Genomic DNA, 21,685 nt, shown 5'->3' with positions numbered 1-21,685 from the left:
AAATGCCAAGAAACTGCTGTATTTCTTGACAGAAATAAAGGCCTTTTGGTTTAGACTGGAAGGAAACAGAAGCAAAGTGTTTGCGTGTGCAATGCTGGGGTCACTGTCCGTCAGAGCAGCCCTGTGCCTGCTCCAGGCTTTTCTTACCTCTGTAGCCAGGGAGTACCTCACATGGTGGTTTATGTCTGTAAAGGAAAGGTGGTCAAAAGCTGGTTGTCTCTTGGTTAGGGTTCAGATCTAATGTAAACCATAACCCACCTTTAAAAAAAAAAACATCTGGTGCCATATTTGAAAGCACAATCCTGTATCTTCTGGGATGTGGCTGGGGAGAGCGCAGTGGTTCATAGCAAGGGGGCCAGTTTTCTCGAGATTCTGGATGTGGCCTCGGGGTTTCACAAAGAATTGGTGAAAAACAGAGCTGGATAGCTGGCTCTTTTATGCTCCTTTGACATTCCAATTTCTACTGGAGCAAACAAGGACTGGTAGGGAAGTGCTAGAGCTGAAAAGTAGCAAGGAGCAGTACCAGATGCTGAAATGAGGACTTGCAATGTGTGTCTCCACCCATTCCTAGTTGGGAATATTTGGGAGACGTTTCTGCTCTGTGCAGGGCTTCCGTGTTGAAGGTGCAAGTTAGCTAGTGAAGAAAGATCACTTAATTGCCCATGTCTGCTGCTGGGGCTCCTGATGCCTCTAAGTTAGGACTGAGTATGTCTTAGAAGTTAGTGTGGGAGTGGGTGAGTCCCCAGCTCCAGTATGGATTTGCTGGGATGAACTAATTCCTGTCCCTCTGTCCCTTATCCAAGAAGCAGTAATGCCTCCCTCTCTGGCAACATAGGAAGTACTTGGAGATCCTCCAACTCCAGGTGTTTTCAGAGCATGAGGATGTTGTGGGCAGTCATCCTTCCGTGGACTGTGTCCTGAGAGCTGCTCTGTGTGTTGGCAGATCTAGTCTGGTTTCAGTCGCTGCTGGTTCAGCACATGCACCTGAGTCTGCTGTCCCAGTTAGCACCTCTTGAACTAGGTTTTCCCCCCCCCCCAGGGACACAGATCAGATGCCACAGGCAGAAGGATGGATGTGAAGGCACCATCTGATGGGATGAAGGAGCTCTATGTAAAAAGTGACAAAGGCTGGGTCTGTAGCCCCTCTGTGGATGAGAAAGAGCTGGGTCCCTGTGCCAGCCAGTCCAGGGCTAAGCTCTCCAAAGGGACTGGCCCTGTCCCTACTATGTGACAGCTGATCCAGGTCTCCTCTGCTCCCTGAGATATTACCAACATTGCAATGTGGTTTTCTTGGCTCAGAATACTGCAGATTTGTAAGGGCATGGCCCAGGTCCCCAGTGTGGAGAGCATGGCATAGAGGGAGGGCATAGTGTGCCCCACAGCGCGACGTGAGGACATGTGCAGGTGTTTGAGGAAGCACGGCTTGCTGGGAACATGTTGGGGGACTATCCCGAGTGGGGGGAACCAGAACTATGTGCCCACACTCTAAGGACCAGACCTTATGGGTGGGAATGAGGAGAGCAGAGCATCTGAGTGAAAGAGGAGGAGGCCACATGAGAGTGCAGATGTTCTGGGTCCACATTTGGCCCTAATTCTCACCCCATTGCAAGAGCAGAGGTTAGCACTAATATAGCCTCACTCACAGGGCCAGTACATTCCTGGACTAGCTCAGGTAAATGCCGGTGGAGTTAAAACTGAACTATAAAATACTCAAATGATGTAAATCCCCTTGGTCGTGCTCAGGGTCCCAGGCAACAGCCCTGCCCAGGGCAGCCTGTGTGGGTTTGGGGTCCTTGCTGACCCCATTGCATTCAGCAACCCACCGAAACCCGGCCAGGGTATGGCTGAATCCCCATGCAGAGGCTGGCAGGAGCAGGGCTGTTGTCCCCTTCCCCATAGGTCTCCAGTGCAGCACGGGGGGGATATTTTTCCCCCTCGACTTTATTTTTTTACCACTTCCCTCACTTGAGTTCCCTTTGTCACTTCCATGAAACCCAAGGGGATTTAGTGCAAGCTGCGACTTTTCAGCACAAGCGATCAGCCTCCAGGAACGGGCTAGCCAGCCTAATTTAAAGCAGAAGGAAACAAAAATGAATAATAAGTGAGACAAGCAAGCAGACAAAAAGCAGTCATGACATTTGCATAGAGGAGGCGAGCGAACAGTTGGCAGTGTGGATTGAAGAGAGGGTTTATGTTTTTTTCATGTAATTTGAGACTCTAATGATGGACTTATGTTGCCCGCTCTTCCTTTTTTCTTACACCTTACCTACTAAAGGAGGAGTTCTTGATGGGTAAGTGGATGCTATCCGCAAGACACCAGGGAATTTATTAGAGGTCACTCGAGCGCATTAGCTATATCTTCTTCAGGGGGAAAAAAGCACACAAAGAAGTATCTGTATACTTTTTATTTCCAGAGGGATTTTTCTTTTTTCCCCTGCCCCTTCATTTTTTCTTTTTTCCTTTTTTTTTTTTTTTTAGTTTCAAAGTGATAAGCTTGTTTATTTGCCAGTTTTTACTTTGTACAGAAGCCCTTAATTTGATTTGATTTTATTTTTCTTTGCTTATTTTAGTGACATTCATTCAGCCTCTTTATTAAGGAAGCTTAAAAAATTCACTCATTTAAGATTTTGTTTCATTTTTGTTTTCTTTCCAAGGATTATGTAGGGTTTTTATGTGTATATACCCGTTTCTTTTTTTTTTTCCTCCCCCTCTTTAAGGTTAAAAAAGGGCTTTGTCCTCTGTTATACCTTTTTTATTTAGTTAGTTAGTTATTTTAATTCTTTGGTTGCCCGTTTACTTTGTTGAACTCTTTTGTTTAACATGAATTGCATGCTGATACTCTTTGCATGATCTCTAAATCTTCCCGTTATCATAGCAGGGGGAAAAGAAGTTTCTTCTTACTGTGGATTTCTTTCAGGGATATGTGCTTTTGTTTTCTTCTCCTCTTTCTTCTTTTTTTCTTTCTTTCTTTCTTTCTTACTTTGTTTCTTTCCTTTCCTTTTGTTTCAGTGCATCATGATGGTAAAATTTCTGGGTTTATTTAAAAAACAAAAAAGCAAAGTAAAACCAAAAACCACCACCCCCAAAACCGTTCAAACAATGCCAAATGGCTTTTTTGCTTTCAGATCTCTCAGTCAGGGTCTTCTGCTGACCTCTTTACCAAAACAGACAGCCCGCCTGGCAACCTAGCCAGCCAGAACGGAGAGTATCATGAATATGACTCAGGAAACGATACTTCCTCCCCTCCCTCCACTCAAACGAGCTCATCCAGGTCAAAGGACAGCCAGGAGAAAAGAAGTCTAGTCCATGATGGCTTTGGCCATGCCTTCTCGTCCGGGAAGCCCAAACTGGCCAACAGCGATAACAGCTCTGATTCAGGAAATTCCTTCACCAGTTGCTTTTCCCAGACCAAGGGAACAGCTTTGGAAAATCTGTCTCCAGATGCCCAGGGACAAGACCGAAGGTCAGTGATTACCAGTAGCTGCTTCTGGCAGCCAAATACCTGGTACGTTGTTGCTCTGTATCTCCTGCCTGCTCGCCAGTTGCAGTGGTGAGCTGGCAGGGAGGTTTTTGTGGTCTGGAGGCAGTTAGATATAAATCAGACCCACGGTCTTGCCAGACTGGAGTCCAGAACCCAGCAATGACCAATACTGTAGCCTGAGGAGGAAGATGAAAACCCAGCCATCGCACCCTTGGCATTGCCTGTGCCGGCTCTTCTGGTGTTAATGTGGCTAATGCAGGGTTTGGCCCTGGGTCGAGCTGTGTCTTGAACACATCCCTGCTCAGCTGGACGTGCCCATGTCAAAGAAAAGAGTCGCTGGCCCTTCTGGGCAAAATCTAAAAGGTGCATCGGGGGTTGCCGTGCTAACTCTTCCCCTCTGCTTACTGAGGGGAAAGGAAGTGGGGTTCATCTCCACCAAAACCATTACAGGCTGTTTTTTCACCTGTCCAATGAGGCAAATCCAGCCTGCCCCTTCCTAGCTCATTCAGGACTGGTGCTGGGTGACAAGATAGCATCTCCTGCAGATGGGGAGCACAGGAAGGGACAAGTACCTCGCTGGCTGCAGCATAACACAGCAGCAGCTCTGTGCGCTAGGGCCACGGGGCATCAGGGTCGGGGGCAGGAATCAAACCACCATCTGGTCCCACAGGTCATCATCAGGAGAGGGGAGCAGATCCTCACCTCAGTCACCGCCTCCCATTCCTGGGGGTTTGCCAGGTGATGTTGGGGGTGAAGGCACTGAAGCACGGTGGCTGGTACCCAAGGCTATGCTCGGGCAGTGGTGTTAGGGAGCTCTTCCAGCTCAGGCCCTTGGGTCTTAAAGGCTGAAAGTCAGAGCCAGGATGTGGTCTGAGGGTGGGAGCACTGAATGAGAGATAGAGAGGGAGCCAGGGGAATTGGTGTTAGGAAGAACAAGCCCTCAATTTTCAGTCAGAAGGTAAAATTTTAGGGCTGTGTATACTTTTCACAATGTGACTCAGTGGGATAACTCTGCCTTCACATGGGTGGAGCTGGGACTGCAGCTGGCCCTGGCTGTTGGAAGGCTGCCTCGCTGCTGGGCTCTAACCCCAGTTCATACCCAGGGCACTTCTGGAAGTGGAGGAATTCACGCAGCCCTGTCCAAAGGCAACAGGACATACCCGCTCAGTGCCCGCTCGTGCTGCTCCACAGCCAGGCTGGAGCACAGGCACTTGCCCTGCCATGCTCTGGCTTTCCCTTGCTCCAGCGCTTCTCACCTCACTCCCTCCCCAGGACCTGCACCGCTCGCTGGCTTGACGCAGGCTCTGCCAACCAGACGCCTCTGGTGTGTTGGGCATGGGGCAGAAGAGCTGCCCCTCATGCCACCAGAGACCTCTTCCACAGCCCTTCCCTGGCATAGCCTGGAGGGTGAGCTCTTGGGCTCTGACCCACACGCACAGGGTCTCCTGCAACAGCAGCCTGGGGAGCCGGGAGGTCTTTTTTATCCCCAGTTGGGGAATGGGCGAATGGGAGTATTTGTTGGCTGGAGTGTGGTGCTCCTCTCGGGCAGGGACCAGTCCCAGTTCAGCCCCAGCTTCAATGACTGTCCAAATATATGTTCACAGAGGGTGCCTGTCCTTGTGTCTCAGCTGTTCGGAGGAGAAGCAAAACTTCCTCCCATCCCCAACCCACAGCTCCCCGCTGAGGCCATGCTCCCGCAGTGAGTCGTACACCAGCACTGGCAGATCATCCCCTGGCTCCAGTCGCTCCAGCCGCTCCCGCTCCTCACACCACAAGGCCTCTCCCAGGTACTCCCGAAGCAGGTCCTGCTCTTCAGAAAAGAGGTAAGACCAGCTAAAACGGCTGTCTGTGACCCTGGGCAATGTCTAACTCTTGCAGGCTGGCAGGCTCCTTTCAGGGGGAGGTGTAAGAGTTTGGGGGGTGCCTAAGGACCCACATGGCTTGGGGTGAACTGGCCGCACAGAGCTGAGCCGAGACACTGAAATGTGGGGCATCTCTTCCCAGCCAGATTCGGAGGAGTCTGGAACAGCCTCACCTTCCAGTATCTTTAACTCTTTTATGGTTCTTGCCTATCCCCAGGTCTTCTTCACGTTCCCCCAGCTATTCCTCCAAATCCTGCAAAAAAAGTCCTGGGAGCAGGAGTTCAAGGCCTCGTCGGAGCCCCAGTTACTCCCGCTACAGCCCTAGCAGGTACAGCTGTCTCTTCATGTATCTGCTGCCTCATGCTTTCTCACTGCCTCCATTACTTGTTTGGACTTCAGCACACTTGCTGGCTCCTGCCAGCCCCAGACTGCTCCCTCAGCTTCCTCACTGGGTAATTTAGTCCTCAGATCTGGGGTGAAAGGGAGCAGGGGGACATGGAGTAAGACATATGGCAGTATGTTCTGTTGGCCCTCAGTCCAGTGGAAATTTCATTTATTGCCCCAGAACTGGTGCTGGTTGCAGAGGGAAGAGCCCAGAGATGAGCCTTTCGCTTTATGTGGGAAAAGTGGATTTTCTATAGCGAAGGACTGCCCTGCGTAGATTCAGAGCAAGTTCACGCAAAGCACTTTTGGGGCTAGGTTGCTGGGAAGGAGATCTGGTTTATCCCTGGCTTTGAACCATCACGGTATCTCACACTCAGAATGTATGGCAGGTGAAGTGGCTGTTCCTCCACTCTCAGCCCTTGCAGGGGATATGCCATGCAGCTGAGAGTGCACAGATGGCTGCTTGGCGGTGTTTGCCAGGGCCTCATGCAAGTGGGAAATGCCTTGTAGGAAAACCCAGGAGAGCGTCCCTCTCTATCGTGCTGGTATAAATGGTGGGCAAAGCGTTAGGCTCCGCTTGGGTCTGCCCACAGCTTTCATTGCCTGAGGAGCCTGCGCCAGCCAGCAGCCCCTGCAGCAGGGCTGCAGCCCTTATCAGAGGGGGATCTTACTGCAGTAGGGAAAGACTCTGCTTTTCAGAGTTGTGGCTCTGCCAAAGAGTTGTCAGGCCCTCAGAAGTGCCCCTGCTGCATGGGCAGATGCCAGGTACCCTCATGCTGGCACTCACACAGCCTTGCAGAGGGAAACACAGTCCAGGCAACTCTACACCTTCTGCACCCCATAGAAAGCACACATCTCACGGCTCAGCCCTAGAGACGCCTTTGGGCAGGTTTTTCTGGTAACACCTCTGCTGCTGCGAACATTTTTCACCCTTAAAATGTTACATTCCCAGGGTCTGACTCTTGCAGGCTGTGACAATTCCTGTACTGGCGTAGGAGAAGATTCCCTGTGTGCAAGGATCAGGCCCTTGACCTGCAACATGTCACTTTGCAGATGTCATTGAGCAGGGTGTATGAAATCAGCCACACTCCATGGAAGGGCCTGTGCTGACGCGTATGGGAATTTAACAAAAGACAAAACCATAGCAACACCGGCACTCCTTCTGGTGAGCTGTGCAGAGCTACACAGCCCTGCAGGGATACGGGGGGCCCTCGTGGGGCCTGCTGGCAGGCTGGTTCTCGCCTGCTTCTGCGGCATGGCCAGCAAGAGCAATCTTAGCACAGCTAAATACAGAGTGCATCCACAGGCACAGGTACACGGAAAGCCATCTTAGTTTAGCAGCGCAGGGCCAGCAGGAAACTCTGCTGAAACCTCCAGACACAATTAGTGGGTGTCCATCTGTCCAGCCAGATGAGTGTCTCTCTGTCCAGCTGAGCATGCACAGGGCTGATGCCACCAGAGCACTTTGCTTAGAGTGGTCCCTTTTGGAGCTGAGTGTCCTCCGCTCATCCGTGCCTTCACGGGTCATTGCCTCCACGTCCCAAACCCACCCCACAAAAACCCAGCAATGACAGTTTCCAATCTGTGCCTTCCCCAGAGACCGTGAGCGAGAGCACAAGTATGGCTCCAGCGAGAAGGAGTCGCACAGGGAGCGTGACCGGCAGCGGCGGCGGCGGTCCTATTCACCCCTGAGGAAACGCAGGAGAGACTCTCCCAGCCACCTCGAAGCACGACGCATCACGAGGTAAGGGGATGCAGTCCCATCGTTTGGAGACAGGCTCAGCTGGCACTCCCCAGGGGTACATGGACTGTCCTTGGGTCCCAGCCCTTGCCAGCCGAGGTGTCTCCAGCAGGAGACCGGTTTCCTTGAGCCTGATCAGCAGGCCCTTCCACACCTCCTAGAGCTTGGGAATTTCCAGCTACAGGCAGAGGGACGATGGTGGGTGGGGTGTCTCATTTACAACAGCTGAAGAAAAAAGGCAGATGAAGTCAGAACAGGGACTCAACTGCCAGGTGCCAGGAGCATCCCCCCACGGGCTTTTTGTTTCACCCTCTCCTGTGGCAGATGTCCCACACTGCAGAGAGAGTCAAATATTGACTCTAACCTTCACACTGAGGGCTCTTTGGACAACATCAAGCAGAGCCCAGCCTCAGACTTAGTGCTTGGGACATTCCCCAGGGCCGCGGGGGTGGGTGGTTTGAATCCCAAGGCCTGTCAGCTACCTGATCTCTTCCTTTTTTTCTTTTACACAAACACAGCCGCATTTTGGGGGAGTGTTGTGCAGCGTAAACAGTGCTTTTTGGAGATTTTGGCAGTAAATCCATCCTTGTGTTGGCAGTAACCCATGTCTCTCTGTCCCCACAGTGCCCGCAAACGCCCCATCCCCTACTACCGTCCCAGTCCCTCCTCCTCCAGCAGCGCCAGCAGCTATTCCTCCTGGTACAGCAGCTTTAGCCGCTCCCCAAGCCGGAGCCGGAGCTACTCCAGCTACCGGACGAGCCGGAGCCGAAGCTGGAGCAGCAGCAGTGCCGAGGGCAGGAGTCGCAGCCGGAGTTCAGGCCCCAGGAGCAGCCGCAGCAGGAGCAGGAGCTATGACTCAGGAGGCAGCTCCGACAGCCTGCGTCGTTAGGGAGTGCCACCGACGGTTCACGTGCCGGCGTCACCTCCAGATTCCTGGCATTCTCCGCTTCCTTCCCACCTACCTGGCCATCGATAGCAATCATCCCTGATACTGATGTGGTGGCAGAGCCAGGTCCCCCTTCCCCGGTTCAGAGTAAGAGCCTTCGTGCACCCGGTGCGGCCCCTTTGCCACCTTGCGGAGTGAGTGGATCAGTCCCAGCTCCCCTGGCCAGGGCTGGAAGAAGGGTCAGTGCTCTACAGAGGGTCTGTCGCGACAGATCTGCTCCGTCCTCCCCGATGTCCCCCCGTCTCCCCATCTCTGCTGCTCTCCAAAGCATTACCAGCTGGTCCAAAGGAAAGTATTCAGCTCCTTGCTCTTCTGCCAAACCAGGAACCAGCAAATTAATTTCTGTTGGAGGGAGAGACCCAGTTAGGGAGGAGTTTGCTGGGAAGCTTTGGTGATGAGTAGGGGTGACATGTCCCCATAAAGGCAAATATCAGGTCCCTCGGGTCTCTCCTCCAGAGTTTCTGCCCACTCTGCAGCAGGCCTTTTCCATGAGAGAATATTTATTTATTGCCAGTCAGCCAGTCCCTGCTACAAATAGAAGGCTAGAAATCCCTCCTGACGTAATTCCTGGGGAAAAAAAGGCCATTCCCTCTCTTTCTCCTGCCCTTTCCTACCAGGTACGCATCATCATTCACAGGGTTGTTTTATCCCCCTCCAGCACTGTGACTTGCTTGCAAACAAACTGCTGAGGTCTGAAGCAGACGTGGGGCCGGTGGGGTACAAGGGAGAAGGGAGCTGCTGCTACACTGTGCTCCGAGGGCCAGGCCATGGTGTGGGAGATAGAGGTCATGGGGTTCCCTTCTCAAAGGAACCTTCTTGCAGTTTGGGTTTAAGTTTTTCTAAAGGGAGCCTTGCCCTTGGAGTGCAGTTCTGGTGGGCCTGTTAAGGAGATAGCCTAGCTGTGGGGTGTAGTGACAGCACACAGGGTTAAAAGGGCACTGCATGAGCCAGGGGACCCCAATTCCTCTTCCTCATAACAGGCAGCAATTCTAAACCATGCCGGGAGGATTTCAGGAAATCATTTCTCCTTGAGACCCTCAGGCTCCCCGGAGGCAGGATTAGCAGCCACAGCAGCCCTGTCGCAGGGCCTGCGCAGGGTTGCAGCGGGATGCGCTCACACCCCAGTTTGTTGCTGGGAGGACAGAGCAGTGCAGGGGGACAGAAAGGGCCCCCCACTAATTGCCTGTTTTTCCAAGGAGCCGCAGGCAGTGGCAGGAGGGCCCTGCCTGCCTGGGCGGCCCTGGGCCCTGGGGTTTTGTCTCCCTGCCAGGCCTGCCAGCCCAGCTGCCTGCGCAATTACTGTGTTTTGCAGGGTAACAAAGGCTTCTCCCAGCACAGGCTGAGCTGGTGCTGAGGAGTTTCTTTCTCTTACAACACCTGGGTGCTTAGAGACGCTAATTTGGGCTTAAGACTTCCCTCCCTCCCTTTTTCCATCCCCTCCCCTTCCATCCTGCATGATTATTAACGAGTTTGGGCTTAATGAGTCAAGGAGGTGTGTCATTTAAGTGTCACAGAAAAGGGCTAAGTGGAGCCAGCATCTGCTGGAGGAGGAGAGGGGGTAGAAAGAAATGCAACTCCCCCCCCCAGCTAAAGAGTTACCTACAGCCCCCCAGTCCCGCTGGCAGCAGGTAAAGGGGCAAAGTTGCAGGTGGAGGAAGGCCAAGTGCCATGTGGTGCTCTGGTGGAGCTGGCTGACTGCCTTAGCAAGCATATAAACCTATTATCTGTTGCAAAGTACAGCAGTGTGGGGTGTCCCTTTTTCCCAGTATCCTTGCTACTGCTGGTCCCCCTTGTCCTGTGCCTTCAACCCCCAAAGCCCCCCTTTTGTCCAGTCCCTCATCCCCTGCCTTGCTCCCTGCAGGTAATTTGAGGATGAGGGTGGTGGAGGGAGAGAGCTGGGCACTGGTATGGTCAGTGGCTTGGTGGGGACATGTGTCCATCTCCTGGGAGGCCACTTTCTAGGACATAGAGAAAAGCATTCCTGGTAGGGCTGAGCAAACGCTCTAGGGCTGTGGTTAAGAGATCAAAGACGGGATGTTCTTGCAGTGGGGTGACACTGCCTACCCTCCTGCGCTGGCCCTGACAGCAGCCCCTTGGCCATCTTCTGTAGTGAACTCCCTTCTCCTAAAGGGCTGAAAACCTCATGCTTCTTCCCCAAAGAGTCTCTCCCAGTTTGACGCTGAAACACCCCGTCCTTCTGCTCCCCGGGAAGATCCAAAGGCAGTGATGGGAGCCCAAACCCCAGATCTACCAGTGTTTCCAGAGTAGCCTCGTGCCCCTTAACACCCCCTAACACGCACGTGCATCTGTAACAAGGAAGCAGTGAGCCAGCAGGTCAAAAACTAGGGAAGAAAAGTAGAGGGGCTTTGTGCAACTGGTGTAAATATCAAACACAACACTGACTTGAGTTCCTCGTGGCTGGGGATGCATGATCGAAGCACCACATCAGGGTCAGCGGCACCCACCGACTGTGGGACAGGAGATGACTCCGAGGGTTGTGCGGGGCTGACAGCAGCTCTCGTACCCATCCGGCTGATCCGTGCTTCAAGGACTGCCTCCGCTTGTACAGTCCATGGCAGCTAAACGCTCCTGGGGTTTCCCAAGCAGACTTACGTTGGAGTAAACCTCTTAAATTATTTATTTATTTATTTATTATTATTATATTTTTAATTGTATGTCAGAATGGATGCAGGAGGTCACCATTACCAGTATTTATTTATTCTTTTTTTTTTTTTTAACAGTAAGTTATTTTTGGATCTGTGTGTTTGTTTGAATGTATCCATGCCACTGTTCTCATGTAAAGATTTACAGCGCTGGCCCCCTCTCGTTGAGGTGGCTGGAGGTCACTCCTGCTGCCAATGTGTCCCTTTGTCTGCACTCTCTGGAGCAGGGCGGAGAGCGTGTGACGGACAGAGGGATGCAGGGCAGAGCTGTTTATCTGTTTTCATGTTAAAAGCTAGGGTTTCTCATTAGATTTGTGCAGGAACGCGATGGATGTGACCACAGGAATGGGTCTGGGACCTCACGGAGGTGACAGCAAGGGTCTGCTCGCTGGCCGGCTGAGTGACGGGGTGTTTTCAGTGCTGCAAGGGGAAGTCTCGCCCCGGTCCGTGCTCACGCCGGCTGGGTGCCAGCTGGCCGCCACCGCTGTTTCCTTTGGCTCCGCAGCCAGCGCACAACCCGAAACCAAGCTGCTCTGCACAGGCACCGCTGGTTTTCCTGGGAGGATGCCGTCGCTAGGACTCCCCTGCCGTGTTTATTGCTGCACAATGACCCACCCATGGAAAAACTAAAGAAATGAGACCGTGAGAGAGTGATCCATGATCCATGGTGAAGATGCTTGCAAAATCCAGCCTCTGGTGACAGGACCTAACCAATTCTGTGTGTGTATGTGTACGTATATGTGCGTGTATATGTGCATATACATAGGAGTTTCCCTCAGTGGTGGTATTTATTTTTTAACTTATTTAAGATTTTTAGTACAACCTGGAACGTCACCCTCCCTGTCAGTGGATGACTGGGTTTTCTGTCAGTTTGCATAAAGCTCATGAGCTTTTCTGTCTCTGTGCCTTTTGCCAGCACTTTTTTTTTTTTAATGTTGTTTTGCTCATTCATTGCTTTTACGGATTTTTGTTCTGCGTCCAGCATCTCAGATTGCTGCTGGCGCTCTCTGCAAAGAGCAGCATTCACCTGGTGGAAAGGCAACTCGGTCATTTTGGTGTTGGTGAATCACTGCTTGCCTGCAGTCAGCAGCACGAGGGATGCCCAGGGCTGGCTGCAGCCTCAAGGCTTCAGGAAAATAGCTCGGCTATTTTTTGGAGGCCCTATCTCAGAGGGGTTTGCTTTCCTCAAGCACGGAGGCTCTTTCTCACCCACGATTTTGTTTCCATTCCACAAATGCCCCAGTTGCCCTTCCCTGGCAGAGCACGTGTCGCAGCACCCGCTCCCAAATGTCCCCCTGACCCCAGAGTCATGCTGTTGGCTCTCCCTGCTCCCTGGAACTGCCTTGGCTCTGGGTTCGTCACACTGAGCAAGGTTCGTCACACTGAGCAAGGTTCGTCCCACCTCTCCCAACCCCAGGGCTGGAGCCAGGCTCCAGAAAACCCAAGACAATCTCTGCAGGTTTGCTGGAAAGCAAAGATAAGGGATATTTCAAAACACTGTTGTGTTCGTTCTTTTCTTCATGGGTTACAGCACTCAGTTGAGCTTTGCTTTATGTTGACTGCAACTTTTCTCAATGTTTTAGTTGTTTGGAGGGACTGAGTTTGTACCAAACTTGTCTGCAACAGCCAATCACTGTTATTTTGCTATGCATTGTACATATATTGAACAGGCTGAGAGGACTTAGCCTCTATTTAATATTTATTTCTTCTATTTATTGAGCATAAATTTATAAAAAGCTATTTGGGTCTTGCCATTGGGTCCATGAAGGTAGGAGCCTTTGAGTTGTTGCCATATACACTGGAGAGAGGTTATCAGAGAGATGAATTACTGAGGCTGTCACCTGCTGGCATGGAGGCATCTGGCAGACAAATTGGGCTCATTTGTAGCTCAACCACCAGTGATTTAGGGAGGAACCTCATTTAGATGGAGATGAGCCAGGCAGGGGGAAAATACTCCATCTTCTTGGGCCAGCTTCTATTGAGAAATCACAACCCCCTGGAAAGGTGCTGGGCGTTCAGAGGTGACAGGCCAGCTGTGGCAGAGGAATAACCCTGCTATTCCTCCTCCGTGCTGCGTAGGGCTGCTTGGATCGCCAAAGATCCCTGGAGATCTCTGATCTCCCACCACTGACCCCCTCTTGGCTCTCTGGGTTATTGGGGGAAGGGGGTCTTGTCGTCGCCCTTTCATCGATGTGAGGAAGGGGATAGGGTTGCAGTGACTTGCCGTGGTATCTATCAGGAAGCAAGGATGTCCACCCAGCCCCGTCCTGAGACACTTGTCCTCACGCCATGTCCTACTTTTCCCCCTTCCTTGAGCTTTGTGCCAGAACCAGTAGCTTTGCCCAGACGTGAGCTCGGGAAAGGTGGCCAGGACAGGAGTGGGGAGGTGTCTCTCCTGTCATCTCCAACACGAGCCGGAGCTTGCTGCAAGCATCCCTCCCCTAGCTTTGAAAAAAGCATGGGATGTGCTAAAAATCACAGCCTGCCCCAGTGTCACTCCACCAACGCTGCAGCCGTTGTCCTCTTCACCCGAGTGGGAGGCAATTCGTGCTCCGTGGGCAGAGCTGCCTTGAGCTGGCCGAGGGTGGATGTGGCTCCGTCGTCGCCAGGCGAGTGCCCGGCGCTGGGTTATTCCCCTGGAGCTGGCCAGGAGCTGCAGGGCACTCAGCCTTGGGCTATCGGGATATTTGAGAACGAGGCAGATTCAGGTGCCTAAGTGAAGACTTTGCCCTTTAGTGTCCCGTGGGGTTTTATTACCTCTGTACTAGAGAATAAATCATTCTCGTGACTTTTGCTGCTACCTGGAAGTTTGCACATGACCGGGAGTGTCTCCAAAGCACTGGTACATCCGCTCTTGTGGCAACAGCTTCATGGTCAAGCATCCCGACTTTTGGGCTATTGCCTAGAGAACAACACCCTGAACCTCACTGGCCCCAGGGCAGCTCTCTGCCTTCAAAACCCAGGGAATGAGAAGATTTAGAACAAAAGCCAAGACGTAAGAAAAGCCGCAAGGGAAACGGTGTCTCTGTTTTCTCGCCTGTTGGTCGATTCCTTACCAAATGACACTGGCGCATCTGTTCATTTGACTTCGTTGTAAAACTCCCTTTGCTCTCCATTGAAATGCATACTGTATTCTTTAGTCTTCCTGAGGTATTTGAGTTGTTAGCCTGGTTAGAAAAAGGGTTCCAATAAAGGTTCAGACAGTATTTCCTTCTCATCGCAGCCCTGTTTGTCATGTTCCTTTTGGATCCAACTGCGCTCGGTGGGATATTTTGGGTGGTTTCAGCTGCTCCGCATGTGCCTCCGCTCCCAGCTGCCGCAGACTGGCTGCTTGGGGCACTGGCTGAGGCTTTCGCTGCCCTTTGCCAGGCACTTTGGATCCTCCTGCCCCATTCCGGCGCTGGTAGCCCAAGCCAGAAATGCAGCTGGAGGTCACCGTTTGGGCTCGCCAGCGCTCTCCTCGGCGCCGTCCCCTTCCCTGCCTGCACAGCCCTCGCTCCAAGCCCCGCACGGTGCTCCCACGCCGCAGGGTCCCACCACAGTCACCTCCTCGGCCGTCTCGGTGGGAGCCAGGATGTTCCCCCGTGAGCGACGGGGCGGCGGGGACTCTCCGGCACCCCAGATGATGCCACTTATCCTGGGGTGCTCCCCTGGACTGGCTGGAAGTCCCACAGGGGAGCAGTAGCACTGGACCAGGTCCCCATGCTCTTCCCAGTAGGGCTCGGCTGGGCACCCAGCAAGGGTCTGGCCGCAGCACGGACAAATCCTGGGGACACGGGGCAGCGTCCCCAGGTCACTCGGAGGGGAAGGGAGGCTGCGAGGCCGCTTTGCTCCCCCCAGAGCTGGTGTCGTGGGGCCGGCTCGGCGGCGGGAGGCAGCCGGGAGATTTGGAGTGACAACAGGAGCTAAATTGGGATGGCCCAGAGAGGGCGAGAGCCGGCAGGAGTGTGACTAATCGGGATAAACAAGGCGACAGGGAGGATTCCTGACAGGGGAGGGAGGATGGCCCAGAGCTACGCGGGGAAACGTGGGACTGGAGATGTTGGGAGGTTCCTGGAAACACGGCAGGATCTTGGGGCTGCCTGAAACCTCTTCGGAGCTCATCCCCCTCTCCCTGTGGGCCGGTGTTTGCCCAAGCGGGTGCAGAGCTGGGTGCTGGGGTGATCCCACTTTCTGCCCAAGGTGAGAGGTGCCCAGCCCAGGCTCAGTGTGTGGCGATGTCCCCCAGGAGACCCTGCTGTCACCCTCGGGCAGCCCCCAGCCGGGCAGGGGCAGTGGGGCAGGACGAGGGTATGGGGGGGATGCTCTGCCCCTCCACTGGTGCCTCTCTGCACCCAGGGGTGCTCAGCTGGCACCTGGGACCTCACCTCGGTCCCCAGGGAGACCCCCGTGATGCCCAGCTGTCCCCACACATGGAGGGGATGAAGGAGCTGGGCACGGGGGAGCAGCCCTGCTCCGCGCCAAGGAGAGGCAGCTCCCTCCCCCAGCGATGCTGCGTGGGTGCAGCGTGATTAATGCCGTCAGAGTGACCAGCGGCTGAATCGCTGCGCGGCCTGGGCTGCATTAAAGTCTTCCTGCTGTAATTAATTCCATCAAGTCTATTAGAAAAATTGCAGATGCTGGAGAGAAGGAGCATGAGGCAGAGCCAGGAGGGAGGATGCGGCATGAGGAAGTGGTCCTGTATCCAGCATGACCCTCGCTGCTGACATCCCATCCTCCGGCGCATCCCATCGCCCACCCGAGCCGTGCCTGGACCACCTCCGTGGGGACCCCCTCGTTGCCACCAGGTACCCCCCAGCTTGCACGGTTGGGGCTGTGTCGCCCGGGTGGATGCTTGCCGGCAGCTCACCTGCCACCGCCGCCGCCGCCGCCGCACCTCTTCCCACGGCGCGCTGCTTGCTCCCCGCTGCTGCCCTGTAATTAGCCCTGCCGCCGCGCGGCTGTGATTACCGCCTCGCCCTGCCCGCGCACGGCGATTGCGGCAGGGCCTGGGCACGCGGTGGGGTGAGGAGGAGGAAGAGGAGGAGGAGGGCGAGGAGGAGGCGGGTGCTGAGCAGCGCCCCAAGGACCCTGCCCGACCTGCTGCCGGGGGTCCCTCTCCTTCCCGCGGTTAGGGGACGCTTCTCCGGGCCCGACTGGTGAAGGCGGCCGAGGAAGAAGGGCCGGAGAGGGACATCCCTCGGACCACGACTTTCCTCCTGCATCCCGCAGTCCCGCTCGCACCCGGGCTCCGTGGGCAGCCCCGGGTGGCTGAGATGCTGCTGGCCGCAAAAGGGGTCCGTCCCCTGCCCCAGCATCCCCCAAACGCCCACCCGTGGGGTCCCAGCGCCCTCACGGCGCCGTGCTAGGGGTGCCACCGGTGACCCATTTCCCAGAACGGTGGGTTGCTCAGTGGCGAGGGGACACGTGGCTTTACAGTGAGGGGAGCAGCTTGGCCCAGCCCAACCGAGGAGGGTTATTTTTAAGAGGTGACACTGGGGTGAAAGCAGCTGGGCCTGAGCTCGGGGGCTATTTTGGGCGGGTGGGCTGGGCGCAGGGTGGCGGGAGGGGGCGGCGGGGGGCCGGGGCAGCTGCCGAAACACTGTGGCCCTGCGGCAGCCGGGATCCTTGGGCTGGCGGGAGAGGTCAGCTGCCGCAGCCCAGATTCTCCACGGCTGTTTCATCCTCTCCAAAATACTCGGCTGACAGGGCAGGAATTGCAAAACACACGCCCCCCCCCCCCCCCCCAAATCCAATAAATAGCACTCGCCCGGCAGCCGGAAGGTTAGAGAAGTTTCTCGGCTCCGAGCTCAGGCATTTATTGCAGCTCTCGCCCGGGAGTGGCAGGCAAAGTCGCACATAAAGTGCTGGGGAGCAAGAGGGAAGAGATAAGCTTTTTAATCTCGGGATATTCGTCGTCATTTTTTTTTTCCCCCTCTCCCACTGAGAAGTTTTATTTTCTTCTCCCCGGTCCCTGGGATCACAGCCAGACAGGAAGCATTTTCTCGCGGCCAGAGAGCTCCCTCCGTCCTTCCTGCGCTCCTCCGGCTCCCGGTGATTCAGCTCTGAATTGATTTTCTCCGTCGTCCTTCACCTGGTGCCGGGGAAGGAGGGCACCGTCCCCGCGGCTCCCACCCGCAGCCGCAAGATCCCGTCCCGCCCGGAGTGGATGCGTCTCCTCCGGGACAGGCTCCCCGGGCAAGTTTGCAGCCAGGAGCGGCCGCACAGAGGCTGAAGCTCTGTGGGAGACCCCCGGGGACGCGCTCGGACCCCTCCGAAGAAAGCCATGGCCGACAGCCAGATGCCCTTCTCCTGCCATTACCCCGGCAGGCGCAGCGTCCGCGACCCTTTCCGGGAGCCCGGCTTGACCTCGCGCCTGCTGGACGATGATTTCGGCATGTCGCCCTTCCCCGGGGACCTGACGGCGGACTGGCCCGACTGGGCTCGACCCCGGCTTACCACTACCTGGCCGGGTCCCCTACGTGCCGGCATGGCCCGAGCCTCCACCATGGCCCCCGGTTACGGTTCCCGTTTCGGGGGGTACCCCGAGAGCCGCAGCCCCGTGCCTTTTCCCCGCGAGCCCTGGAAGGTGTGCGTCAACGTGCACAGCTTCAAACCCGAGGAGCTGACGGTCAAAACCAAGGATGGCTACGTTGAGGTGTCAGGTGAGAGTGAAGGTACCGGGGAGGAGAAGGACAGGGCACGAAAAGCAGCTGGTCCTGCCCTGCCCGTGCCAGCTCAAGAAATTGCTGTGAAATGCAAAAAATCACCTTTATTTTAAGCCAGCGACGGCAGCCCCGCTCTCGGGAGCAGGGCCAGGGCTGCGGCACGGCTTTCGGGCATTTTGGGGGTGCCAGGGGGGGACCTGGCTCAGAAGCCGCGGTGGTTTGCTGCAAAAATGAAAAGGACGAGCCTCCTTTGGGGTAAATCTCCCCGCTTTCAGCCCCGGCCAGGCGGGGAGGCACTGCTGCGGCCGGCAGCACCCTGCAGCGAGCTGCCAAGAGGGGCCCCAGCTTGGCTCGGTTAATTATAGCCAGGGTGAGGCCAGCGCGGAGGGAGATTCCCTTTAAAGGGGCCGAGAGAGAGGCAGCTCCGGTGCTGGGAAGCGAGGGGCAGCCGCCCCATGGCCCCCACCCCAGCCCAGCCCCGAGAGACCCCAGCCTGGGGACGAGCCGGCCAGAAGCACATCCCTAAAAATTCAATTAATGGTAAAGACAGTGGGTGCGGGGTGCACCGCATCTGGGGTGCCCACGGACACCCAGCCCTGAGCATCCTTTCAGCCCTGCACCGACATCCCACGTTACCCCCAAGTGCCCCAGGGAGGGGCTGGGGGCTGCCGGGCAGCATGGCCCTGGGTATTTATTTGGGACTCACGGCATCACCAGGGGGGAAAAACACAGGTCGGGGGGGGGGGGGGGTCCGGGCAGCTGCTGGTGTGGTTTTTTAACTTCAGAGATGCTCCAGGCACAGGGACCCCCAGCCTGACAGCATGGTGGAGGGGAGCCCAGCCAGGGGAGCGGGACAAGGGGGGGATGCTGCCACCTCCAAAGGTTTTATTACTTTTGGGGACTTTTTCTTAAGCCCCAGCTCTTGGTGGGCTGTGAGACCCCAGGCTCTGACTGGAAATATGGGTGTGCTATGTCCGGCATCTCTTTCTTCACATAGGAGAGGCTCCCTGAGCCCTCCCCAGAGGGAAGGGTTTGCACCAGCAAAGGCAAACGACTCCTCTGCAAACTTTCCTGTTGGGTTTTGTTGTTGTTTGTTGGGGAAAAAATAATCTCCCGGTGAGATGGTGACGTGGGGTGTTGCCCTTCCCTGCAGGCAAACACGAGGAGCAGCAGGTGGAAGGAGGGATCGTCTCCAAGAACTTCACCAAGAAAATCCAGTAGGTACCAGCCGGCCCTGGGATGTCCCCCCGCCGAAGGGGCTGTGACGCAGGGTGGGGGGGGCTGCCACATCCCCTTAACCAGCACCCAAATGTCGCTAGCCTGCTGTGGGACCCCATCCCTGCGGCGCAGGCAGGTCGCAGGCGGCACGGGGATGCCACCGGCGGCGAAGGGCTGAGCTTTGCCAGTCCCCACGCACAGGCTCGCACGCGCAGGGGCTCCTGCGCCTGTTTTCACCCCCCCAAAATCTGCCCTTTTGCAGCACGCGCCTGGCTTGTTCAGGCCACACGGTGATTTCCCGAGGGAGGTAAAAGAGAAGGAGGTCTTTTTCTGGGTGCTTTGTCAGTCTCCTCCAGGCCCGGGGCAGCGTTTGGAGCCAGCCGGGACGCAGGGAGCAGGAGGGGTGCAAGGAGCCAGGCTCATGGTGCCAGCACATCCCCCGGCGTTTAGCAGGGCACGATGGGCTGACACCATCATCCGCCTCAAAATACATCCCTGCGTGTGAATGTAAATATATGTATATCTCTCTATCTGAATGATGTCAGTTAGATTGCTATCGCGTTGACTCACCGCGATGGCTCACTTTGGCAGCAACACCGGCAAAGGGCAGGGAGGAAAGGCGAGTCCGGAGGCAGGCGAGCCCCGACCGCAGCGCTTCACCCGTGCGGGGGCCAGACCCCCAGCCGCAGGGCTTGCGGGGTTAACCGGGAGAAACAGCAAAGCCCAGGGCATGGGAAGGGTTTCCTCGGCTGGCAGCAGCTCAGCTTTGCTTTTCCACCCCGAAGGAGCCCTGTGCATCCCAAACTCCCGTGGGAAAGCTGGGGCGAGCACCACGCTCCCTCCTGCTCGGCGCTGGGCAGCCGCGGTGGCTCCTTTTACGGGCAAGGCTCGCGGCTGACGCGGGCTGCGGCACGGCGATGATTTACTCCGGCTTTGCAGAAGCCCGGGCGGCACAAGCGGCGGGTGACATCCCGTCAAACACATCTGCCGGGGAGATTAAACAGAGCGCCCACAGGGGCCAGGCCGGCCAGGAGGCCGCTTTAAATATCCCCAGCGCATTCCCGGGTGCTGCAGTAATAACAGAGGCTTTGCCGAACCCCTCGCCGGGGCTGCTGGCTCGGCATCGGTGGTTCCTCGTGCAGCAGGGATCCTGCGTGGGCTTCCCAAGGCTCGACGTCCACCAGGGATGCGGCACGCTGCGAGCCGGCAGCGGAGCCGGCTCCTAAACCGTCTCATCTCTCCTTCCCTTCCCGCAGGCTGCCCTACGAGGTGGACCCCATCACGGTCTTCGCCTCTTTGTCGCCGGAGGGGCTGCTGATCATCGAGGCACCCCAGATCCCCCCCTACCAGCCGTACAGCGAGGGCGGCTGCGGCAGCGAGATCCCCGTCGAGACCCAGGAGCCCACCTGCGCCTGACCGGCCACCCGCATCCCTCCCGCACCCCGGCATCCCTCCCGCACCCCGGCATCCCTCCATCCCTCTCTCCTCTCCTCCCCCCGGAGCCCCGCTTCCCCGGTCCCCTGCGGCACGGCGTCCCGACAGCCTCCGGCAAGGGTGATGGGTGCCGCTCGCAGGGACGGCAGCACCCGCCACCCCGCGGGGGGACCAACCGAGAGCCGGGGTACGCGCGCTGGGTGCCAGGCCACTGTCCCCGAGGGCTTTCTAGCGGTCTGAGGTGCCGGCAGAGATTTTGTGCCCATGGGGCTGAGCAGAAGAGATGTCCTCATTACGGTTATTTTTCGTTCCGAGGCGCTCCGATGGGATATTTATAACGATAGCAAAAAAAGGGCCCTTTTTTGTCTAAAATTGATGTGGAATCCCATAGCCATGTGTCTTTTCCTCCTCCGTGGGTTGGTTTTTTTTTTTAAACGACATCTCTGCAAAGGACACACGTCCGGCGGCGGAGCTTGACGGCACGGCCTCCGTCCTGAGAAACGCAAACTGTCCGCGTGGCTTGAACATCGGTGTTGTTTTTGGTTTTTTTTCTTTTTTTTTCCAAAGAGAATTTGTGCTTTTACTTGTCAGACTTGAGGAATAAAACCCAGTTGATGTTCTTAGCCTCCGCTTGTCTCGGCTGAGCCCGGCGGGGAGGGCGCAGGGCTGTGGGAGGGCCGACGAGGGGGGATGCCACCCTGTGCCATCTCCTAGCCCGGCATGGGGTTCTCCCCGTGGGGAGAAGGAGAAGAGAGATGTGTGCGGATGTTTGCACTGATGGGCAGCTGAAGCATTTGCTCAAGGCTTTTCTGCAGCCTGTGAATGCTGAGTCCCGGCTAACACTGTGCTTGGGAGGCACCGAGCCCGGCGAGGACCATGGGCTCATCCTTTCCTTACCCTCTCGAGGGGTTGAGAATGTTTTTCCTGCTTGGGGATGCTAAATCAGCCTCTAAGCTGGGAAAGTTGGGTTTGCACCATCCCCATTTCCGTCTCACCCTGCCAGCTCCCCACCGGCAGCTCTGCAGGGAAGCACTTCCCAGCCAATTCACTGGCAGAGGTAACGGCAAATGGTTTCTGCTGGACTCTGGACACAGCCTTAAAACCATTCCCGAGGGCAAAGCACCGGGTAAGATTTGTTCGCATGCTGCAATGCCCAGGGTCGACAAAGCAGAGGTGCTGATGGGCGGCAGGAGTTTTTCGATGGAACTGTGTGGCACCCGGACCGGGCACCCGGTTTTCCATGCCACCAGGACCTCAGAGTTAAAAATACAACCTCACATGCTTCGCTCCGTCTCATTTGGGATGCAGT

General features: G+C 55.9%; 2 protein-coding genes across 2 annotated transcripts in view; both read left to right on the top strand.

Annotated features, from left to right (window-relative positions):
* SRRM4 (serine/arginine repetitive matrix 4) overlaps positions 1-8,357 on the top strand; it is a 44,828-nt gene extending 36,471 nt beyond the window's left edge. Inside the window, exons 9-13 of the mRNA XM_075041813.1 lie at positions 3,126-3,463; positions 5,086-5,304; positions 5,561-5,671; positions 7,325-7,471; positions 8,093-8,357. Coding sequence (XP_074897914.1) covers positions 3,126-3,463; positions 5,086-5,304; positions 5,561-5,671; positions 7,325-7,471; positions 8,093-8,357 — 1,080 coding nt within the window. The remainder of the gene's footprint in view (positions 1-3,125; positions 3,464-5,085; positions 5,305-5,560; positions 5,672-7,324; positions 7,472-8,092) is intronic.
* An 8,483-nt stretch (positions 8,358-16,840) lies between these two features.
* Positions 16,841-20,999, top strand: HSPB8 (heat shock protein family B (small) member 8). The gene is made up of 3 exons (XM_075041822.1): positions 16,841-17,721; positions 18,878-18,941; positions 20,199-20,999. The coding sequence occupies exons 1-3, from the start codon at positions 17,343-17,345 to the stop codon at positions 20,356-20,358; spliced, it is 603 nt and encodes a 200-aa protein (XP_074897923.1). The 5' UTR covers positions 16,841-17,342; the 3' UTR covers positions 20,359-20,999.
* Positions 21,000-21,685: the final 686 nt, after the last annotated feature.

Source organism: Buteo buteo, chromosome 11 (assembly GCF_964188355.1).
Source record: "Buteo buteo chromosome 11, bButBut1.hap1.1, whole genome shotgun sequence".
NCBI classification, from domain to species: Eukaryota; Metazoa; Chordata; class Aves; order Accipitriformes; family Accipitridae; genus Buteo; species Buteo buteo.
This window is presented reverse-complemented; position numbering and strand designations above follow the sequence as displayed.